At 41.8% G+C, this 25088-nt stretch overlaps 1 protein-coding gene across 1 annotated transcript in view; it reads left to right on the top strand.

Moving 5' to 3' along the window:
* Positions 1-25088, top strand: part of LOC121925147 (disks large homolog 2-like) — a 1073267-nt gene that overhangs the window by 1030791 nt on the left and 17388 nt on the right. Inside the window, exon 18 of the mRNA XM_042456961.1 lies at positions 12589-12745. Within this exon, the coding sequence (XP_042312895.1) occupies positions 12589-12745 (157 nt within the window). The remainder of the gene's footprint in view (positions 1-12588; positions 12746-25088) is intronic.

The raw sequence follows: 25088 nt of genomic DNA, 5'->3' as shown, positions 1-25088 counted from the left end.
GAGAAGGGAGTTCCAGAGCCTGGGAGCAGCCACCAAGAAGGCCCTCTCCCACGTTCACACCAGATGTACCTCTGAGGGTGGAGGATCAGAGACAGGGGCCTCCCCATGTAGATCTCAAAACACAGGGAAGTTTATAAAGGAGGACACAATCCTTGACATAATCTGGACCTGAACCATAGGACAGCAAAGGTCAAATCCAAATTGTTCTCAGAAATGAACCAATTGTCAGTGCTGTTATAATAAGGGAGTTGTGTGCTCCCTGTATCCAGTCCTGGTTAGCAATGTGGTTGCAACTCTTTGGACCAGCTGAAGTTTCTGAACACATTGTCAGTTAAGTACATGAGGTGGAGAAACAGGTTACCATCACCCCACTCCTTCTGTTACCCTTCATAAATCAAGAGCAAATTTATGAAGAGGCGAGCTTCTTTTATCCACAGAAACTGCCTGTGTGATTGGGGATGATGAAAAATCAGGATGGAGGACAACAGAAATCATGATGGAAGAGGTAGAACTAATCTACTACCCCTATATCTGAGGACTTCAAGGTGGTGCATGATAAAAATCAGTTTAGGACAATAAATGATAACAATAATTTTAAAAGACTGAAAATATATTAAATCATGTATCATTTAAAACCAAACCATTGTCAACCAGTTACAATGATTTGAAATAATGGCAAAAATAGCCACTGTGCAAGTTGGGTAAAATCTGTTAGGCCCTAAAGCCATATTTCTGACTACACACTGGTATAATACTAGTGTTTGTGTCAGTCAGATCTTGTGGGGGATACTGTCATTGGGTTGCCCATAACTGCAGTGGAAAAGGCCCTCTGCAATGATTGTAAGTTCCTATCATACAGTCATTTCCTGGTAGGTGATCTCCAGCTATCATGATCTATCATTGGCTAAACTGCATAGTCAATAAGAAAACCAGCTTTTTTTTTTCTCAAAGGAAGGAGAAGAAAATAGGAGTGCACCTGCATAGATAAGAATGCAGGTGCTTAAAATGCAAAAATCTGTTGAAAATTAGCTAGACGTACCCAATCACGGCATAGTGGTTTGAGCATTAGACTATGACTCTGGAGATGACAGTTCAATTCCCGCTTTGCCATGGAATCTATTGGGTGACCTTAGGCAAGTCACATACTCTCAGCCTCATGGGAAGGCAATGGAAAGCCTCCTTTGAATAAATCTTGCCAAAAAGTCCTATGATAGGGTTGCCCTAGAGTTGCCATAAGTTAGAAATGATTTGAAGGCACACAACAGAGAGAGAGACAGACAGAGAAGCAGAAGTGACTTATGGGCTCTTCCGGGTTGCATTTTGGGACAACTCCTGGTTGACAATGCACTCCCCATGGCCAACTATGGAGGCATGTGGGGGAAAAGTATGACCTTGGCTGAAGTTGCCAAGCCCTGCTTTAATATGGCTCCTCTTCAGTGCATTAGCACTCAGCCTGCTTCCATGCACTAAAGTGCATATGTGCAGAGATGCAACTGACACACACAGAGGCCCCCTGCCTGCAAAAGTACATGGACTTCCAGGTGGAAAGGCCAGTAATATACCCCATGCAGAAGACAGGTCCATCAGTGTGATCCCATTCCCCATTCATTTTGTTGAACCTACACATGAAAGCAACTGGAGTCACTTTGTGTCTTTCTACATGAGTTTTATTTCCTAGATCATATTCTTGTTCATGGAAAATGAAACCTATTGAGAAAAAAAGAAAAAGAAATTCTGTGTGAGCTGTGCATGGATGCTTAGGTTTGGTACATGACCTATTAGATTGCTTATGACTATTTTAGTAGCTAAATCTTCTATGATAATTGGTTAAAAATGACTCATCCCATCCTGACAACATTTTCAAATATTCTACAAATGAAAGCATTGAAGGGAATGACCATTGTTTATTAGTTAGCACATGGGTTAGCATGTTTGCATAACCAATCACTTGTACAAGCAGTTCCGTTTTTACCAGTTTGTGTAAGGAAGTCTCAGAGACCTCGGCGCGGTACAGATCATCCAAAAAGGACGGTCTCCCGGCCCCTAGTTTTGCCCCGCAGGGAAGCCACAGCTGCCAAACCACGCTGCTTCCCTGTGGAGTAAAAAGAACCCACAGAAAGCGGGTTCTTTTTGCATCACGCTTGTGATGCCTGAGTGCACCAATGGTGATGTAACAATGGCGGCGTGACATGAGGACGCTATGTGTCCATCACGTAACAGTGGTGGCACCTGTATACATGGGGCGCTGCCATTGTTACGGCACCATGGCATAGTAGGGTTAGGGACCATGCAGTTGCCACGTGGTCCCTTAACCCTAGTATGCCACCAGCATGGTTCAAAAGGTATATCTGTACCGTGCCCTCCTTACCCAAGTCTTTTTCCAGGTGACTCAGGAGTCTGTGTCACTCCCAGCATTGATGCACAGTAACAGCTCTCCTTTCCTCCCACCATACTGGCCACTCAACTTCCTCTACAGTTTCACAGAATTACATTGTTGGGCAGTTCTGCTGCACCAGCTCTCCAAAGGATCCCAGCCTTTGTGTTACTTTTGAGTATTCAAAATCAGCACAGTTCTTCTAGAAACCTTCCCAAGAGGTTTCTTTCAGAAACCAAGAGAGATACAGCCCTGGAGGACTTCTTCTTGTTGTTGATGATGATGCTGTGTGCCTTCAAGCCATTCCTGACTTATGGTGACCCTAAGGTAAATTTATCATGGTGTTTTCTGGGGCAGAGAGTGTGCGACTCACTCAAGGTCCCACAGTGGGTTTTCATGGCCGAGTGGAGAGTCATAGTCCAACTCTCAAACATAAAGTCATAGTCCAACTCTCAGACAACTACACCTTTATAATCTCAATTTTGTGCATCTTGCAGAAGAAGCACAAACACTCATATAAAAGAACTGATGGTTGAACTGGAGTGATAAGCTAGACAAAATGCAGGAATAAAGATTAAGAAGAAATGAAATGTAGATGAGGTTTCAAGGAATCAAGGAAAGCCGAAAGTCCAAAACAAATTAAACATGTATAAATTACTGATTGATAGGAAGGAAGGAAGGTGTGAGTGTGCAGAAGCATATAAGGAGTAAGAATGTGATGAGAATATTAGAGTGAGTAGAGGCTAGAAGCTAGGTGGATTTCCCACAAGGGGGACCTATTGAGGGACATTCTTGCCAAGGGTTCTTCAGAGGGGAGCTTGCCATCGCCATCCTTCAAGGCTAGGACAGTGTGATTCCACACAAGGCGAACCCATCAAGGGGCATTCTTAGCAAGGTTTCTTCAGAGGGGCTTGCCATCGCCATCCTCCTTGGCTGATGGGGGATTCACCCAAACAGTGTGATGTAGATGTGCATCATTTGATTTACTGGACAAAAAACCCTGAGAACAGGATCAATACAAATGGTAATGTGAACTTCATCAGGGTTGAATTGCCATGGAAAGATTCGATCGGATTAAATGTACTGGGAATTTGGTATTCCATCTTTGAATCTCCCCAGATCTACTCGGCACAAAAATGTTATTGTGAATGTGCTCTGAGTCAAAATGAGAGCCAGTGTGGTGAGGTGATTTGAGTGTTGGACTCTGGGAGACAGGAGTACAAATCCCCACTCCACCACAGAACCCCACTCAGTTACTTTGGGCAAGTCACACTCTTTCATGCCTCAGATAGAGGCAGTGACAAACCCCATGATATGTTCATCTTATGGTTAACATATCTCAGAAATGACTTGAAGGCCCCCAACAACAAGACAACAAATGCCAGCTTTGGAATCATGATGTGGGAGTTCTGTGATTAGTGGCTCCTGTGGCTTCCTGGTACTTTGTAGTCCCTGAGCTAATTCTGCGCGTGGTAATACAATGTTCTGGTAGAGGATGTATAAGCTATGCTTCACTTGCCCTTTCACTGTTAAAAAAAATAACAGTGGGCCCATAACCAAGAGCGAAACAGTAACTGTATATGCCCTTTTCTCATAGCTAAGAAAATTATGTTTGAAAGCAATTTGTTATGAAGTTTGTAACAAACGCCAAAAATATAATTTACTACAATGAATGCAATCACACATTACATTACTTTTTTGCCATGACTTTTGTCTTTAAATTAATGATCAGCTTTAGGATCAGTAAGTACTGGTGACTTCCATGTTGGTGGGAAGTTACCAGTGAAGTCACCAAATTCAGTCGTGAATTTGCTCTGGGTTTCAGTCCAAACTTTACATACACTACTAAAGATATTAAGTCTAATTTGGGGATAAAGTTCCAAATCTTGAATAGCTACTTTAAAGTTTGGGCCAGATTCTTGAGTGAATTCAACTCCCCACTGATATGAATATCTGTCTTTGGAGGTCTCTTTCAACTCAGTAATTCATTGCATTGGTTTCTCCCACAGTGGGCTGTGTTGTATTTTTATTCTACCCTGATGCTTCAACTGTGAACACAGTCGTGTTTCAGATACAGCATATAAATGTAGCTAAACACACATACACACACATTTGGAGGAGGGATTTACATAATGAGAAGGATAAACATCCTTTCCAAAAGTGCTCCTTTTCTAATCTTCACCAAAGCCACCTGGAGCAGCTAATGAGTAAATATAAAAAGACTAATAATGGATAATCTCATGTGTCACATCTGTTTGGCCTTTTGCTAGAATGCTACACTCTAGTGGAGATGCAATGCAAGGTATTTAAGGTTGAGCTTTATTTCTTGAGTTTTAATCTCAGAGTTATTCTGTATTTTTAAAAATACAATGCTCTTAATGCCTTGGCTTCACTCTTGTTGGTGATGTTGCTAACAGCTATCAAGTCAACTTTGACTGATGACAATCCTATAAATAAGAGACCTCCAAGACACCCCATTATCAACAGCCTTGCTCAGGTCTTGTAAATTCAGGCCCATGGCTTCTTTGATTAAGTCTATCCATCTGTAATGCAATCTTCTTTTCCTACTGCCCTCTACCATACCAAGCATTATAACATTTTCTAATGTGTCATGCCTTCCCATGGTATAGCCAAAGTATGATAGTCTCATTTTAGTCATCTTAGCTTCTAGGGAGAGTTCAGGCTTGATATGCTCTAGGACCCATTTCTTTGTGTGTGTTTTTAGCAGTCCACAATATCCATAGAACTCTTCCCCAGCCCCACATTTCAGAAGAGTTGATTTTCTTCTTGTCAGCTTTCTTCACTGCCCAGTTTTCAAGCCATACAGAGAAATTAGAAGTATGAGGGCATGGATAATCCTGACTTTGATATTTCATGATATAAACCTTGCACAACCTCCATGTTTTCATTCATAGCTGTTGCACCAGAAGGTATCCAGTAGCTCCATGTAGAAAATCTTCCCATGCCCTTAAAGCCTGTTCCCTCTGCAAATTAGTGGCTTGGGGAAGATGGAGTGTCATTTAGAATCCAGGGAAAGGCAACTATGCATACCATACACTTCATCTATCTCTCACCCAAATTTCCAGTGCATTCACTGGAGATCTGCAAAACTGACACCTACACCCTCCCACTAGCTGCTATATGGCCAATGGAGAATGTACTAGCCTTTTCAAACATGATTGCATGAACAGACAACACTAGATGCCTTGCAGCCAGTACTAATGAAAAAAAGTAGAATATAAAGGAATATAAACCTGCCCTTTTAATTGTTTAATTGGCCAATTAATTAATTGATTGATTAACTAACTCACTGAAATGAACTTGGTGAAACTGTACAGGCAGAGCCTCATGTGAAATTATGAAGCAGGGAGCAGCCATAGAGTTAACCAGAATGGAACGTATGCCCACTCAAGAAAGTTTATTTTCCCTTGGAGTTGCCTGCATTGTCAGTCATTGTTGCTGTGTGCCTTCAATTTGTTTTTGACCTACAGTGAATTTAAGGCAAACCTATGACATGGTTTTCTAGGGCTAAGAATATTTGATTTGCCCAAGGTCCCTGAGTGGGTTTCCATGCCTGAGCAGAGATTTGAACTCTGATCTCCAGAGCCATAGTCCAACTCTCAAACATTACACCACACTGGCTATCAATCATACAGGTTTTTATAACTCCACAGTTATCACATTAGGGCCAAGATCCAGCATTAGGGCTGTGTGGCAAAATCTCTGCAGGCAAAGTTAAGCATTAATTATGTTACACAGCTGTGCTGAATGTCAACATTGTGCCACTGTAAAAAGATCAAAATGCATATGGAAGTCTGTACACAGTGCAAAAGTGTGCTTCTATGTGCAATGCACATCCATGTTCAGTGGGACGGCATATGAAACTCTGATTCCCCAAATTAGAACTGGATGTGAATGTTCTGCCTTGGACAAAATTTGACACTTTCATAGAGAGACTTGTTGTACTAGGCTGGATGACCATCTATCAGGAGTGGTTTGATTGTGTTTTCCTTCATGGTGAGGTTGGAGGTTGGACTAGATGGCCCTCAGGGTCTGTTCCAATTCTATGATGCTATGATTCTATTCAGCTTTCTTTTGGGGTTCCAATATGTTAGGAATTTCTCTAATGCAATCCCTGTTGGCATGTTTGACATAGTTACCATTAGTTTTGGTGGGTGTTAATTAGAAGAAACTGTCAATCCATACTATCCAGCATTTCACAGATGGAAGCAGGAACACAAGTGGCCATGCAACATCAGAGTCTGGTCAAGGTGGCAAAAGTTATTAATGAGGAAGAACACACAAGCATGGGGAAGCTGCAGCAGTTTGTTTTTGCTTGATCCTACTGGGAAGGGCAAGATTCAGCCCCTCCTTTTGTGTCCTTCCTGTTGAGTTAACTGAATGAAATCTACTTTTGCACTTTGAACTCAGTTTGCAGCAATTGAAGAAAGCTGAGGACAAAGGGGGAAAGTGGGGAGAAGGAGAGAGAATCTGGGGCATCTCAAAAGTAGCAGAAAGAGTGGGATGACAGACAATTCATGAGGACTGTTCCTTTCCTGGTTTTTGTCCCTTCGGAATTACAATTTTAACTCTTATTTTGTCTTCAGGAATCTTTATATTGAGTTATCCCTTCATTTCCCCATATGTAACTCCTGAAAACATTTCTTGACCAACTTTCTATACTGGTACTGTAGAAGCTCATTACAAGCTTATCTGTCTCCAAAATATCCCCAGTAAGATGATCATTAAACAGTGAGTTTAAAGAAAAGATAATGGAGCAAAATGTGTGTTTAACTACAGAGAGAAAAGGAAATGATTTTTTAGAGCTGTTGCCCACTTAGCAACTAAACTATCAGCTCCATCTACTGGTAACAGACAGAAAAGATTCCTGATAACAGTCCATTTTATCATTTAAAATGTGCAGGAATACTGGATGGTAGTGTTTGGAAGTACTAAAAGGAATATTGGGTAGTGATACTTGGAAGTACTCTTTATTTTTTATTTCTCTTTTATATGTCAGCTCCTTTCCACACAAACAAAAAAACAGCAGACAATAAAGTATGAGTTCAGTTCTCTGATAATGCTAGCTTTCTACTTGCAGTGATTTATCTCATTTTAAAAAATAATGCAACATTTTTTAAATGTACAGGCCATTCTGTCATACGACCTCATTCCCATTGCATTCTGCTAAATGGGTACGTACATCAGATTAATGTGTGATTCTTTATGACTGCCATTTTCTTTGCTATTGCAAAGCATAAATACTTTCAGATTCTTTGTGTATATCAGATAATAGCTTTACACCGTGGATGGGAAACCTTTGACCAGCTGGTAGGTTGCTAGGTCTCAGGGCACTGGCTGAAGTCTCAGGGAATTTCTGTACTTCTGTACCCCATAGTTTTCATCTGTGAAATGTTGGTGGGTGTGCTGAATAGGACATTCTGTTTTAAGTTGAAATGCAAATTTAAAGCCTAGACCCCTTTGCACGAAGGCTGGGATACTTGTTAAGTCGTTGTTATGTCTTCAGACCATTTCTGGCTTATGATGACTCTAAGGTGAATCTATCATGGGTTTTCTTGGCGAAACTCATTCAGAGGGGGTTTGCTTTTGCTTTCCTCTGAGGCTGAGACTTACCTGGGGTCATCCAGTGAAACCTGGACTTTCAGATCCTACTCTAACACTCATACGACTAAACCACACTGGCTTTCAGCTTAATTGTGTATAAAGTTCACAAAGTTCAATTGAATGCAAAGTTCACAAAATTCAATTAGTGCCAAGTTGTTTCTGCTTCATTAAATCAGCAGGGAAGGAGAAGAGAGGAGGGTTACAATCTTACCCTTCCCAGTAGGCACAAGCAAAAGCAAACTGCTGCAGCCTCTGCTAGTTGTGTTCTTTCTCATAGAATCATAGAGTTGGAAGAGACCACTAGGGCCATCCAGTCCAACCCCCTGCCATGCAGGAAATCCAAATCAAAGCATCCCTGACAGATGGCCATCCAGCCTCTGTTTAAAGACCTCCAAGGAAGGAGACTCTATCACCCTCCGAGGGAGTGCATTCCATTGTCGAACAGCCCTTACTGTCAGGAAGTTCCTCCTAATGTTCAGGTGGAATCTCTTTTCCTGGAGCTTGCATCCATTGTTCCGGGTCCTGTTCTCTGGAGCAGCAGAAAACAAGCTTGCTCCCTCCTCAATATGACATCCCTTCAAATATTTAAACAGGGCGATCATATCACCTCTTAACCTTCTTTTCTCCAGGCTAAACATCCCCAGCTCCCTAAGTCGTTCCTCATAGGGCATGGTTTCCAGACCTTTCACCATTTTTGTCGCCCTCCTTTGGACACGCTCCAGTTTCTCAATGTCCTTTCTGAATTGTGGTGCCCAGAACTGGACACAATATTCTAGGTGGGGCCTGACCAGAGCAGAATACAGTGGCACTATTACTTCTCTTGATCTAGACACTATACTTCTATTGATGCAGCCTAAAATAGCATTGGCCTTTTTAGCTGCTGCATCACACTGTTCACTCATGTTCAACTTAATAGCCTTTCCCATCTTGACTATACTCTAATGTTGTTTGGTCACATGTGTCCCTGCTCCCATCTGTGAAATGCTGGAGGGTATATAGGGAGTAAGAGTTAATCACTGTGTACTGTTATTCCCTAAATTACTGCAACTGGGCATTTTAAAACTATAGTCATGTCAGCTAGACAAGGCTGAGGGAAAGGTAGGAAGGGAAATGGAAAGACAAGGCATAAGAGAACATCGAATGGATGGGAAGTGTGGGTGGGTTATCTGAAAAAATCATTATGCAAAGGAATCTAGTTAAGACTTACTGAAAGAAAGAAGCTGGTAGCATGAGCTTTTGTAGGCTTGAGTCTACATCCTCAGATGCATGGTTGTGTTATTTTATTATATGCAGAGAGCTGACTGTCTCTCAGTGTTTTTAATGTGTGTAAAGCATTAAAAATGCAGCTTTATACTATTCAAGTTTCTCATTTACAATATTGTGTAACTCCACTCTCAGATGCTCACTAGGAGGCCTAGCTGAATTTTGTCTTTATAACATATTAATCAGAACTGCTAAGATATTTTATAGTGGTTTGGCATCCCAAGAAAAAGTATAGTTCAGTATACTTTATTAGCCTTTCTTCAATGTTGCATACCAACTAGAGATGAAGAGGTAGAATTCAACTATGTAGACATCTGAAGAACATCATAGTTAAGGCCACAGGTTGCATTGATTAGACTCTTATGCAACTGCGCTGAACATGTAGGCCAAGACTGTTACCCACAAAGGTGTGTGAGTGCTTAAAGAGCCTCCGCCTCTCATAACAGTCTACCTTTAATATATTGGGGAATCTTGGCTTGGCTTGGCCTGCCAGAGGGGGGTAACCTTAGGAACAGAAGCACCAAATTATGCCAGCACTAGCTAATAGAGACATCAAGTGTGGGTGAACTAAAAGAACTTTTGTTTGGAATAAATATGAAAGAAAACACATATATGAAAGTATCTATCTCTAACACCCAGCCTGTAGAGCTAACCAAGATGTGGAAAGGGATAGTAGAATTTCAGGGTTGGATTAAGAGGTTTTATCACCTGTCCTGAAGAATAGTCCATGTAAAGCAGGAATGGCTCAAACCGCGAGGTTTGAGAGTGTCAGTCATGGGATGCTAACAGAAACAGATGGAGTGCTGAGAATAAAGAGAGAAGAACAGCAACTCAGAATGAAGCCTGAGGGTGACAACTATTGGGAAAAGTGGGGGGGGGGGGGTTCACTGAGGCAAAGAGTTTTCTAGTTTTATATATACTGACCGCTTTATCACACTAGTGGGCAAACAGGATTTAAACGAGAGTTAAACTAGAGAAAACCAGGAAATGTAGTGTGATAAACTTCAAGCATTTCCTGGTTTTCTCTTGTTTAACTCTCATTTAAATCCCGTTTGCCCACTAGTGTGATAAAGCTCTAAGTCAGGGTGATTCCATGGGAAACAAAGATTTAATAGCCTTTCAGAAAAACTTGAGGGTTTCCAAAGTGGATGATGATGATGATGATGATGATGATGATGATGATGATGATGATGATGATGCTTTATTTATATAGCGCCGTAGATTTACACTGAACTGTACATACAAACAATAAAATAGATGATGATGATGATTTTAATATCCAGAAGATGAGAAGGGTTAATTTTGATAGATGACTGCTTCATTGACTTTACAATGTGCTGACAAGATCTAGAGCACACCAAAATGAGTGGACAGGAATGGTATTTAAGAACATAGCAGGGCCTGAAAAGGAATACAGTCTTGTTTGGTCTGTTGGTGAGAGCTCATCTTTGGTTTTCAGTTTTAGTCAGGGGAGGGTTTTCTCTTTTTAGCAAGTCCCTTTTATCCATTGTTTTATACCTTCTATAAGTCTGGAGTCTATATGTCATATTCAGAATACTACATTTTCAGTGTCTTGTGGGTCATCACAGCCTCCATAGCCTATGCTGGCATCCAGCCGTGAGATATCAGAATATAACTGGATTGAGATATAACATGGGGAAATCAGGATACTTAGAAGGTAACGGGCTCGACAGACCACCCCAAAAAGCGCCCGTTTTTGCTCCTGAGGGATGCCGCAGCAGCCAAACCGTGCGGCCTCCTTCACATCAAAAATAACCCACTAAAAGCGGGTTCTTTTTGGTGTGTGTGGCGGACACTATGAGTGCGCCATTGGCACACTGTCACACGTTGATGATGCAAGCATGGTGCCATGACATTTGGATGCTGCACCACACTTGCATCATGATAGCAGTCCTCATGTGGACAGGGCCGCACCATGATGGCGCCACCACAATGTGGTAGGTCTCAGGACCACATGGTCACTCCGCAATCCTGAGCCCTAAAATTGGCCCCAGACTGCCACTTTCTGGCAGTCTGTACTGGGCCCAATACAAGCAAGTTGAAACTTTTGCTCACTATGAGATCTGAGCCAATGCCTCATGCTCCATGAGTCTCCATCTAACATGGATCTAACATATGGCTTGAACCTGCTTTGCCAACCAGTCTGATATTACTATAATTTAGTATTATATTTGAAGATAAAAACCCATAATTTAGGGCATTGTTTTTCCTTACTCCAGAGCCAAGAGTGGAGAGAACATTCTGAGATATCCAAGAAAGGAAACGAACATCTAAAACATAAACTGTGTCTTGGCGTTCAAACAATCCAGTTCATAGTTTGATGTTAGATTATGTATTGATATATATTAGTATGTTTGGGGTACAAAACCACATTACAGGCCTAAACAGACCGGCATAAATGGTGTGCTCAGGGTGGAGTGGGAGTGTGGCATCTGCATGTCAGCCACACAGATGCCGCCCCCCATGCTGTCCCCACACCAACCGCACTGCATCAAAGAAGCAGTGAAAAGGTGCAGCAGTAGTGGCTAGGGACAAAAAGGAGCCGTCTTTTGTGGCTCCTTTTTGCACCACAGAAAGGTCAGATCAGGGCTGCGGTGTGTGGTTGCTGCAGCTCCAATCTGACAATGAAAGGGATAGTGTCCCGCTGCTACTTAGGGGCTGTCTGTACAGCCCCTACCTCGTCTGATTGCTTATCAAGGACTTTTTAATCTTATTCTAAGTTGCCTTGGGTTCCATGTCAGGAGAAACATGGAAAATCGATCAATCAATCAATCTTATGCCCTGTAGATCAGTGCTACAGTGGTGGTCCAAATACCAGTGTTGTTCTGTGATCCATTGGCTCCTGGTCTGCAGTACCTCAATAAAGTATAATGTGAATGGTTTGATCATTTGGAACAAATATTGTACAGGTATCTTGCACATTGAGGGGAAAGATTCACTACATCACATAACTTGGGAAGCATTCCTGTAAGCCGCTTTGTGTCCCAGTAGTGGGGGAAGAAGCAGGATAGAAATTATTATTATTATTATTATTATTATTATTATTATTATTAGGATGCACTATAACTACTGGTTACTTTGAGAAGCTGCTATCAGATTTTATGCATTGGAATTAATATGAAAATATTCCAATAATAAGTAGAGTAGTGTTTAATAACCTTGTGCATATTGATGACAGAAACATCATATGGGTCAAACTGATAGTTATGAAAAGGTTTTGAAATAACTGCCTAGCATGATATCTGAAAACCACTGGGAGTTCTTGAAGCATTATACTTACTCAATGTGCTTTTTTTCCCCCACAGAGAACCTCGGAAAGTTGTCCTACACAAAGGTTCAACTGGACTTGGTTTTAACATTGTAGGAGGAGAAGATGGCGAAGGCATTTTTGTATCTTTCATCCTAGCGGGTGGACCAGCTGACCTCAGTGGCGAGCTGCAGAGGGGAGACCAAATTTTATCTGTAAGTATTTTCTATACCCACAGCTCCTCCCCAAGCTCCAGCCTATGGTTCAGAGCTGCCCCTAATGTACTTTTTAAAAAATGGAACAAATGTAACTTTGTGCTGCAGGAGAGGAGAGTAACTGAGAGATACCAGAAGATATGACTAAGGGAGTGCTGCTGGTGCCCTCAGCATACACAAAAAATGACTGCCTCAGATGGCAGATACTGGCAAAAATCCTGATTGCAACATGGCCACACGTAAATTAAGGTTACATCAAGGTTGAAACTAATATTTGAAAATATTCAAAAATGGTAAAAATGGTTTTTTAAAAAGTTTTTAAGTGTTGAGAAACCCTGTTTAGAAGAATCCTGATAAGTCATCACAGTTCAAGATTTATTCTATGCAAAATTTGCAAAATTCAAAGATAGTTGATTTTTACACCGGAAACAACCATCTGTGAATTTTACAAAAAATAAATACAGGGTAACTGATTACAGCATTTTCTGCACAGGAAACAGTATTTTTGCATGGAAAATAAAGTTTCAATGCAGACATATCAACTCCAGTGCAGACAATAATGTTTTCTGTGAAGAAAATGCTACAATCAGGGATTTATTTTTTGTAAAAATCACAGATGGTTGAGTATATATATAAAACAGTATTTGCTGTGCTGGGGGAAAAATGCATTTTTTTGCATTCAAATATTATTTTCCATGCAGAAAATACTGATTCCTTTGAAGAAGATGCTGTTTCTGTGCAAAACAACCACATGCATTTTTTGTGCAATTTAAGTTCCAAATTGCAAATAGCCCTCTGAAAACCATGAAGTTTTCAAAGATTTTTTCACAAAGCTATGCAGTCTACTGAAATTACTTTTTGCTACCTTTGAGAAAAAACTACAGCCAGCTCTTCCTATCCTATCCTATCCTATCCACAGATGCCCTGTCCCATTTTCCTTAATGGCAATGTGAGAACATGGCCACACGAATAAAGTCACAGAAACATTAAGGAGAACAGGACTTGAGGTTCTATGATATTTGTCATCCATGGGAGCATCCAGAAAGGACACACCCTGTGGATACAAAGGGTCAACTGTACTTACATAGGATACACACACACACACACACACACACACACACACTTGTCCTGCTCCATCCATGAGGATTTGGTTCCAGATCCACCCATCCCCCACAGATACCAAAAATCACAGGACCTCATTGATTATTGTCAGTGGGTACCAACATGCATTTGTCCATGTCGACATGGCCATGTGCATGTACCACCACTTGAAATAATGGAGCAGGGCCATCTCTGTGACTTCTTTTGAACAGGTTACACAGTAGTATTCACTACCTCCTTCTATTTCATCTAAAACCTTCCATCCCTGGGGTACTGCCACTCTATTCTACTTTAGTCAGATCTCACCTGGAACACTGTGTCCAGTTCTGGGCACCTTAATTCAAGAGGGATATTGATAAGCCAGAGCTAGGCAACCAAACTATTGAAAGGTCTGAAAACAGTGCTCAGAGAGCTGGGTATGTTTATCCTAAAGAAAAGAAAGTTAAGCGGTAACATGATAGCCAAGTTTAAATTTTTGAAGGGCTGTCATACACAGGATGGAGTAAGCTTTTTTCCCTGCTGTTCCAGAATCTAGAACAATGGATTCAAGCTATAAGGGAAAAGATTCCACCTAAACTTTAGGAAAAAACATCTTGATGGTTAGAGCTGTTTGTCAATGGAACATGATACCTTGGAATGTGGTGGAGTCACCTTCTCTGGAGATTTTAAAACAGAATCTGGATAGCCATCTGTCGGGAGTGCTTTGACTGTGTATTGCTGCATGTCAGGGGTTTGGCCTGGATGGCCCTTGGGATGTCTTCCAACTCAGTGATGCATCTCTGTGGTGTCAGTCCAGAGAGACACATTGCCAACCCAACCATCTTTATCCTAGAAAACCAGAGACAACTGAGAGGCATGGAGGCATCACCAGTGATCCTGGTGCATTCAGCCTATCTCTTCATTCTTGGCTCACATCTCCCTGAGTTTCACAATTGATTGAGCAAGTGAATCTTGGTTTCCCATGGCCAAAGCCAGCCTAATGTTTTACAGAGTACTGGCACAAGATTCTGAAGTGGTGTATTGGAAGAGGGATGTGGGTTGAAATGCTGCTCTTCCTTCTTATAATACGAAATGAATGCCACACTTTACCGTTCTTCTGCAATCACTACAGTGCCACAATTTGTCAAGAAAAGACCAAGTGTGCCACCTACTGTATGCAAGTTAACTTGACATGCAATCCCAACATGATTTTGAATGAGCAATGCTGGGCTTGTTATCTCTGCATTCGTAATGAGTTGGACGGCTGCTCCACGATTCATTTTTCAAATTTGCACGGATTATAAAAAGCTTTGTAAGCCTTTGGCTACATTTTGTGCATTTAGTCCCTGTGACATTACCATAATTGCTCTTTCATTTATACACTGATAGCGTGGAATTAAGAAATAATTCTTCTGTGTTAGAGGATCTCTACAGTTAAGCGACTGCCTGTCTTCTGTGATCTTTCTTCCCCAAGCCTGTTCCCAATTCTTCAGTCTCTTCCCAATGTGATCAAAGCCCAGGGCTAAGCACATTGAAACTGGCTTCGTTCTCAGTAGGCGGAATCATAACAGAGTAACCCACCTCAATCCAATATAGGGAGAGGCGGGATGCAAATCATTATTATTATTATTATTATTATTATTATTATTATTATTATTATGCTTCACTTCAATCCTGCCCCCAAATATACTCCACCAAAGGGTTAAATTAGACATGATATTATTTGCACCATTATTTATTGGAGGGGGAGACATTGGTAATCAAATATTATTTGACTTTCCCCTGATCCCATTATACCCAGTGATTAGGCAAGATGGAATTTGTGGTGTGCCAATGTGTGAAGGGCCACTGATCCAGATGTGTGAAGCGAATCCTATCAGACTAACTGTTCATAGCTTTCTGGCATTAAGGCGCCTGGGGAAAGGCACTCTTGGACACTGTTGTTCTCATTGACCTCCCCCAGCACTTATTTACTTGCAAATTAATGATGCTTAAAGGCACATTAGCACAACCAAGTAGGCAGGAAAAGGCAGAGGTCAGTTCTATTACTGATCAAATGTTTGATGCCAGACTGGGGTTGCTTCTACATGGTCAGTTTCAGGAATTATATTCTTTCTCCATACCTCAATTCTAAGCAGGCTAGCATCGGGAGGATGGGAGTTGTCCTTAAAACTTGAGTTGCAGATCAGATTTGTTAAGAGTTCTATAGTTCTGTCCTCTTAACCAAAATCTTCATCCAATGGCTAAAGGAGGCAGAATATTTAAGAACATAATAAATATAGTACTAGAAAAGGGAACCAGTGTGGTGTAGCAATTTGAATGTTGAATTAGGACCCTGGAGCTCAGGATTTGAATCCCTGCTTGGCCATGGAAACCCACTGGCTGACCTTTGGCAAGTCATAGTCTCTCAGCCTCAGAGGAAGGCAACAGCAAACCTTCTCTGAAGAAATCTTGCCAAGAAAGCACCACAATAGATTTGCCTTAGGGTCACCATAAGTCAGAAATGACTTGAAGGCACACAACAACAGAAAAATAATTATTTAAAAGTATTATTAATTATTAGGAATTCTAGTGCATTTCTGCATTGCATATACATTGTCAGTGAAACAACTGATGTGTTCCTCTTTTGCACTTGGAAGTGTGGCTGGGGGATGCAAAATTCCATTCATGCTGAGATGCCAATGGGAACATGCACACACAACCACAGCTTTAAAATGCATACTCATCAAGTGGCATACCATTAAATCTGGCTCAGAGCCAAGCTATTTTAGTTTCTGCAGTCGTGTTGTATACAAGAGACAAATAAGCTCTCTGGCATTGTCTCAGCATGCAAAAATTTGTTTTGTGTTTCATCAGTCAAATGGAATAGAAGCAATCATCCAATTAGGCTTCATGCGCTTCCTCCAGCAATTTTGGAACAGAGCACAATTTGAGTTAATCAAGCACAAATAATGATAATAAATGCATTCTTCCATATCCGTCCCAAGTAAAGTTCACATTAAGCTGTGCAAGCCTCTTCCAGAGACAATTATCATTAGGCAATTTATTGAAGTAAAGCCACTAATCGCTGGATTTCAGGAGGAGAGATTAAGCTTGCTTACAAAAGTTGTAAAGATGTGGGGGGGGGGGGAGAGATAGAAAGTATTTAAGCTTGTGCTGAAGATGCACATTTGAAAGTTATGAGCCAAGAGCCTGACTCAGATAGTACTCAACTAGGAGGAGCTTGCAGGAGGAATGGTAAGTAGGAGAAGACTACATTACTCAAGAGCAGATGTGGGCCACATGGATGTTAACTGAGGGCCACACACAGACCATAGCCAGTGAGTCATTCATATATGTGCAGGTTGATGACCAGGCTGCTGCCAGAAAGCTGCTGATGTACCTCACAGAAGGGTCAACATGTTCATAGATATGGATAAACTATCAGTAGCTACTTGGTCTGAATATGTGAATGGCTGGTGCCAGTCCTTAATGGCAATGTTCAGTGTTGTTACAACCAGAATGGGACTACTGCTTCCCTTTATCTGGACACTAAACTCTAGTTTGCATCAACAGGAGTATAAAAGTTTTTGTTTAATTTATAAAGAGTATTCATCAGTGTATCTTAGTACAATCTTCTCTGGTTGGCAGTGTCTTTCCAAGGTCTCTTTCCTAGCCATATGCAAGTGAAGCAGATGTTAGTATATTCTTAGCAAGCACAAGAGCAAACAAAATATGTTTTTTTTAAAAACCTATAACTGAACAGTAAGTTCAGCTGTGTGTACAGAAATAAAGTTATTCGGATCTATCTATATCCCAGTATTCAAATATGCAATGTCAAAGAGCTATTGGGCAATTAACTCCATATGAAATCCATGCAATATTGAAAAAGTAAATCAATGTGTTTCTAATAAAAGAAACAAATTTAATATGGGCAGAACTGGAAATGCAAGATCCTTAAAATGCATGAGAAATACAATAGATAAAAACAAATCACACAGCAGGCATACAGTAATACTTAAAAAGCTTCATAAGATGATGCTGTAAAGTACAGTGGTACCCCGGGATACGAATTGATCGCGTTACGAAATTTCCGGGATACGAAAAAATTAGATAGGAAAAAACTGTTCCGGGTTACGATATTTTTTTCGGGTTACGAATTATTTTTTTCGGCGCGAAATTCAAACCGCAAAGTGCGGCTAGCGGCTTTCCAGCGCTAGCCGCTAGCCTTTTCGGGTTGCGAAATTACTTGGGTTACGAACGGAGCGGCGGAACGAATTAATTTCGTAACCCGAGGGACTACTGTAGTGAAGAGTCTCTCTATATGTGCTAGAAAGACAACAAGGATATCTAGCTTGATAGAGCCTTGAATAATTTCTAGACACGTAAACAGTATCCAAGATCCTGTTGTTGTTCTGTGCCTTCAAGTCATGAACCTACATAACATAAATCACCCCATGCAGAATTTCACATTAATTGTGCTATACAACCATTGTGTCAGGTGGCAGTGTTGCACAACTGAACTAAGACCTCAAATGTGCAGCCTAATGTATATGGACATTCTCCTGCAGCATAAATAGATGTGCAATGAGCGTCCATAGGTACCTCCATACACAATGCTTGTCCACGTTCAATGGCATTGTGTGTGCAACTCTCCTCTTGCAGCTTTGAACTGAATGTGAATGTTCTTCATTGGACAAAACCATCTAAACATATATGTGGGAGAATTCATGCATGTGCAAGTTTATATTCAGCTGTCTTTAATAGGAAAACAGCAGTTATATGCCAATGGATTTAAAGGAGAGAGATAATATAGTGTAGTTGTTTGAGAGTTAGACTACAACCCAGAGAGTTCAAATGTCCATGGAAATGCACTGGGCAAACTTGGACTAGTCACACTCTTTCTCAGCCTCAGGGGCAAACTATCTGTGAACAAATTTGAACAAGACTACATGTGAAAGGCATCTAGGAGTTCAAGTAGACCACAAGTAGAACATGGGTCAACGGTGTGATGCAGAAGCTAAAAAGGCCAATGCAATTTTAGGCTGCATCAATAAAAGTATAGTGTCTACATCAAGGGAAGTAATGGTGCCACTCTATTCTGCTTTAGTCAGACCCCACCTGGAATATTGTGTCCAGTTCTGGGCACCACCATTTAAAAAGGACGTTGAGAAACTGGAGCGTGTCCAAAGGAGGGCAACTAAAATGGTGAAGGACCTGGAAACCATGCCCTATGAGGAATGACTTAGGGAGCTGGGGATGTTTAGCCTGGAGAAGAGAAGGTTAAGAGGTGATATGATAGCCCTGTTTAAATATTTGAAGAGATATCATATTGAGGGGGGAGCAAGCTTGTTTTCTGCTGCTCCAGAGAACAGGACATGGAGCAATGGATGCAAGCTCCAGGAAAAGAAATTCCACCTCAACATTAGGAGGAACTTGTTGACAGTAAGGGCTGTTTGACAGTCGAACACACACCCTTGGAGTGTAGTGGAGTCTCCTTCCTTGGAGGTTTTTAAACAGAGGCTGGATGGCCATCTGTTGAGAATGCTTTGATTTTGAGTTCCTGCATGGCAGAATGGGTTGGACTGGATGGCCCTTGTGGTCTCTTCCAACTCTATGATTCTATGAAATTTTACCAAAAATGATAATAAACCAAAATTTGCTGACCTCTGTTCAACCATGGCAAGTGAGCATCTCTCTTATTAATACAGTGAGCCCGTGCCAGACGTGGGCTCGCTATAGGTGGCTTCCAACTTACACAGAAGCCACCGAGAGATTTCCAATGTGAAGTTGAAGGCTTTCATGGCCAGCATCCATAGTTTTTGTGGGGGTTTTGGGCTATGTGGCCATGTTCTAGAAGAGTTTCTTCCTGACGTTTTAGCATCTGTGGCTAGCATCTTCACTGAGAGAATCAGCAAATGGTGCGCATGCACAGCTGCGCAACATGCACGAGCCCCATTATATCTAATGGGGTTTGAGTATACACACTTTTTGCCTTACGCAGGGAGGTCTGGAACAGATACCCCACGTAAGGCAAGGGCAGACTGTAAATCCTCCTATAAACATTTCCCTGAAAGCAGTGATTGCCACATTTGGGCCTCCTAAAAAGACCAGTCAACATGGCCAATGGTCAGGGATTCTGGGCATTGCAGTCCAACAACATGTAAGGTTCCCAAAGTTGGGAACTAGAGAGATACTTCAGTTAATGTTCCTGGGCATTAGTTCTTTAACCGAAAATTTAGTATGGAAGCAGAATAACATGGAAAGAATAGGGGTGAGTGATTATACCTCCAAACTGAAGAAGACTTCAGCAAACTTTTTATTCAAAACTAACAAGGTGCACATGTGAAATGAACCAACCAGGTCAGGTAAGCCTTGCATAAAGAAGCAAAACATGTTGCTATTTCAAGAGACTATTTGTATGCTTCTTCTAAAATGAATCCAGAGATGCTTTTTTCTTTCACCAGCATACATCTTATGATTTCCATTTTGTTGGCCAAAGTTTATGGGGCTTTTGGTGGCAGTGGTGTTTTTTTTTAATGTTGGGGGTAGTCAGTGCAGATTATTTTGTTCTCCTTTTTCCTTTCTGAATTTTTGTTCATGTGTGTTCAGGAGGCAGCTTCAATATATCTTATTATACAAGACTATAGTTGAATCAACCAGAGTTGCTATTTCTCAGTTCAGATTTTATTTTTTTTAGAAACACTGCTGCAATCCAGTGCTGTAAGTCTGTATTTCACTGTGCCTTCCACACTATCCTCCCAGTGCGAAAAAAAAAATCTTCCGGCTAGACAAAGGATGAGGTTTGTGGTTCTTGGCTTCCATTTCTACGCAAAGAAGAGGAGGAAAAGAGGATTTGGGAGGTTGTAGTGGCTTAGCGGTTAAGACACTGACGTTGATGACTGCAAGGTCAGCAGACCGAGACCTGAGGGCAAGGTGATGAAGTGAGCTTCCGTCATTAGTCCCAGCTTCTGCCAACCTAGTAGTTCAAAAGCATGTAAAAGTGGAAGTAGATAAATTGGTATCACACGGGTGGGAAGGTAACAGTATTCCATGCAGCTTGGCATTTAGTCATGCTGGCCACATGATCACAAAGTCGTCTTTGACAATGCTGGCTCCTTTGGCTTAGTAACAGAGATTAACACCATCCCCTACAGTTAGACAATTTGTTGTTGTTGCTGTTGTTCACTGCCGTTGAGTCAATTGTAACTCATGGCGACTTTGTGGATGAGACATCTCCAAGACTCCTTGTCCCCCCACTGCTATGCTTAGTTCCTGCAAATTCATACCCATGACCTCCTTAATACAGTCCATCCATCTAGCATGCAGTCGTCCTCTCCTTCTACTTCCCTCCACCTTTGCCAGCATTGTAACAGCCTTATAAAGGTTTTAAAAAATATTCCTGTTGCTCCAGATCTTCTGGAGAGATGTGGAACCTTCTATTCCCATGTCACGTCTGCACAGATGTTCTGCTGGGCTGCCCAGTGTGCCTGGCACCACTGTGGGTTGCTCGTTCTGAGATTAGAAGGAAGTGCCCAGCTATGTGACCACCCCTGGGTTGTTTGTTCTGACCTCAGAAGTGAGCAATTTGCCAGGGTGGCAATGCACCAGAGGCTGAAGTAATAGGGGCATGTCAGGGCAGCTGTGGGGCCAGGATACTCCAGGCTGCCCCTGAAGTATCTTGGCCAGTGCAGACTGTTAACTTAGCTATATCTGTACTGCCTTAAAGGGGATAGCTGCCTCTCTTTATGAATGATCTCTGTTAATTTTTATGAATGATTTGCTCTAAATTATAAAGCCCAATGAAAAGTCTTGACAGAGATCATAATCAAGATGATACTTCTGGTACAACAGAATGGTCCCCCGGCAAAAATGAAATACAAAACATGACTGTTAGTTACAAAGCTGTAGGTAACACATTGGCCCGGTACAGATGGGCAGAAAGCACCATCCTTGGGCCAAAAGTAGGGTTCGGGAGCACGCAGCAATTGCACACTCCCGAACCCTAGTTCGTAATTGTGGTGCCATCATGGCAGCTTCCTGTCCACATGGGGGTCGCCATGATGATGCAAGCGCCGCACAGAATCCAGGCGTCACTGTCAGGAAGTGGCGTCATGATGGCACCCTTTCCTATTTGTGGCGCCGCAAAAAAGAAGCTGCTCTAGGCAGCTTCTTTTTGGCAGCGCGTTGGTTCTGCAGCATGCGTTTGCTCTAGCACTAACTCAGGGCAAAGACAGGCAGCTCAGAACTGCCCATCTGTCGAGACCCTTAGAGAGCCAGTGTGGTGTAGTGGTTTGAGCGTTGGACTATGGCTCTGGAGACCAGAGTTTGATTCCCAGCTTGGCCATGTAAACCTACTGGATGACCTTGAACAAGTCACGCTCTCTCAGCCTCAGATGATGGCAATGGCAAACCCCCTTGAACAAACCTTGCCAAGAAAGCCCCATGATAGGTTTGCCTTAGGGTCACCATAAGTCAAAAATGACTTGAAGGCACATAACAACAACAAAGTTAAACTTAGGATGTCATAACTGCTTTGCATTGCCATTATGGCACAATTGTCATAATCGCAAATTATTCTGAAACCGATCTTAAAAGCCATCTGAAATGATGGAGGTCTGAGTTGCTGCTGAGCAGGCCACTGCAGGATGATGTGATCTTCCCCTTGCCACCAGCAAACAATGCTGCAATGAAAAGTTGTAACAGGTTCCCACAAGGATTCCTGCTCCTACTCCTTGCAGTATTGCTCACTGATGGGAGGAGCTGGCCACATCATCCTGTACTAGCCCACTCAGCAGCAGCACACATCTCCTTTACTCCAGTTGGTTGACTAGCTTTTAAGGTGGGTTTCAGAAGTCAGATGGGTTGTTATAGCATAGTTTCAACATTGTGGTTCAGTGTTTGATGCAGGAACTTGACCCGTGTTTGTAAAAGACAAGACAATGTAACAACCACAGATAGATATCTCAAGAAGAAAAGAAGAAGAGAAAGAGAGAGGAAAAGAACCACACTGACAGATACACAGGCGTAAATCCAGTTGTTGGTTCCAACTAGAGTAGATTGTTCAATTAATTGGAGTTTGTGTACATGTTGTCTCCCCATATAATAGTTGATTCAATGGCTCTACTCCAGTTGAAGTTAACCAACAGGAATCCAGCTGCAAAGAAAGTGGGCCAAATCCAGTAGCCAGTTGTGGTCCGCTAGATGTTGCTGAACTGGAACTCCTACCACCCTTTACCATTGTCTCTGTTGACTAGAGCTGGTAGACATTGGATATTGTGAGAAATTGTAGTGGATCTCTCAAGCAGAGTAAATAATGTGCTAGGTAGAAGTTGGAACATTTCACCAGCTTGCTTTTACCTCTCCATCATAGGAGATTATTGCATTAACTTTGCTTTTTTAAGGCGGATTTTATTGCATTCACCCATCACCGGGCAGTATGCAACCCGTATGCAATCCAGGCTTCTCTTGAAGCTTTTCAAGAATGGGATTTTCCTATTCTTGAAAAGATGTGGAACAAGCCTGGAGAAGCCTGAGTTGCATATGGGCTGCATATTGCCTGGTGATGGGTAAATATGATAAGATCTGTAAGAAAGTTACATCCCAGGTCTATCATGGCAGCGAAGGTAATGCAATAATCTCCTTTGTCTCATGTAGCGCAAGAGGATGAAACATATTAGGATTTATATTCCTATGTGATGAGCTGCCACAGGCAGATACCCATAATTCACTCAACTGCTTGGTGACCATGGTTCACTCTACCACTTGGTGGTGGTTATTATATGTTCTTAAGACAGTTTCTATTTATGGTGATTTTACAAATGAAAGACCACTGGAAGATCCAGTTATTAACAGCCCTGCTCAGATTCTGCAGACTCAGGGCTATGGCTTCCATGAAGGAGTTAATTCTTCTGTAAAGTAATCTTCCTCTTTTCCTGCTGCCTTCCACTTCACCAAGCATTATCTTCTTTTCCAGTGAATCATGTTACTTCTTGTCTAACCTGTGATAGCCCCAGTAGTCATTTTAGATTTTAGTGAGAGCTCAGGCTTAGTTTGCTCTAGGGACCATTTAGTTGTCTTTTTAACAGCCCATGGTATCCATAGAACTCTTCCAGCACCACACATTTCAAATAAGTGGATTTTCTTCTGTTCAGCTTTCTTCACTGTACAATATTAGATACATCATAAGAAGACATGACTGTGGTTACTAAGTTGTTGTTGTTGTTGTGCATTTTAAAGTTGTTTCTGATTTATGGTGACCTGAAGGCAAACCCTATTGTGGGGTTTTCTTGGCAAGATTTGTTCAGAGGAGTGTTCCTTTCCCTTCCTCTGAGGGTGAGAGAATATGACTTTGCCAAGGTCACTCAGTAGGTTTCCATGGCTATGGGGATTCCAATCCTGGTTTCTAGAGTTGTAGTCCAACACTCAAGCCACTACACCACACTGGTTCCACTTACTAATACTGCACACAATTTTCTACTATTTTTACAGTCCATTAGGTGGCAGCAAAGGATGGAAATAGTTTAGAAATGCTAAAATGGAAAACTTCATTGAAAGAAAATCTGCACATTAGCTGTGTACACTCATGTATGTATGCACATACACACATTTTCAGAAAGATAACCTGATCTTATTGAATATACTATCATTTTTCTCTTATCCTGCAGTAAGTAAACTTATAGCATGGTTTCAATGTGTATTATCCAACTTAGGCGAACTCTCTGGCTTTGCTTCGCGAACCAAGATTCAGGAAGGACTCATCCCATACTTTGTACAAGCGCGTTGGTGACTAAAAAGGCCAATTCAGGATAAACAGGTCCGGTTGCAGAAAGCACAGCAGAAAGTCTCCTTGGGTGATGTTTCCAGGTTGTGGTTCTTTCTGCGTTGTCGTTTCTCTTCGAGGCTCATTCGGCGTGAGCTTTCGAAGAAGGCTGCAGCGTCATGGATAGTGCGTCTCCATGCCTCCCGATGCGAGGCCAGGGAGGACCATTGTTGGTGATCTATTTGGCCAAGCCTGAGATGTTGTTTCAGGGAGTCCTTGTATCTCTTCTTTGCGGCACCCCTCTTACGCTGACCCATGGCGAGTTCACTGTAGAATACTATTTTGGGGAGGCAATGGTCCTTCATCCTAGAAACGTGTCCTGCCCAGCGCAACTGCGTCCTCAATAGCATGGCCTCAATGCTGGTGATCGAGGACAGCAACATTTGTCACATAGTCAGTCCAGTGTATATTTACAATTGTGCGTAAACAGCGCTGATGAAAGCGTTCAAGGAGTCGTAGGTG

This window comes from Sceloporus undulatus, chromosome 3 (assembly GCF_019175285.1).
Source record: "Sceloporus undulatus isolate JIND9_A2432 ecotype Alabama chromosome 3, SceUnd_v1.1, whole genome shotgun sequence".
In the NCBI taxonomy this organism is placed as follows: domain Eukaryota; kingdom Metazoa; phylum Chordata; class Lepidosauria; order Squamata; family Phrynosomatidae; genus Sceloporus; species Sceloporus undulatus.
This window is presented reverse-complemented; position numbering and strand designations above follow the sequence as displayed.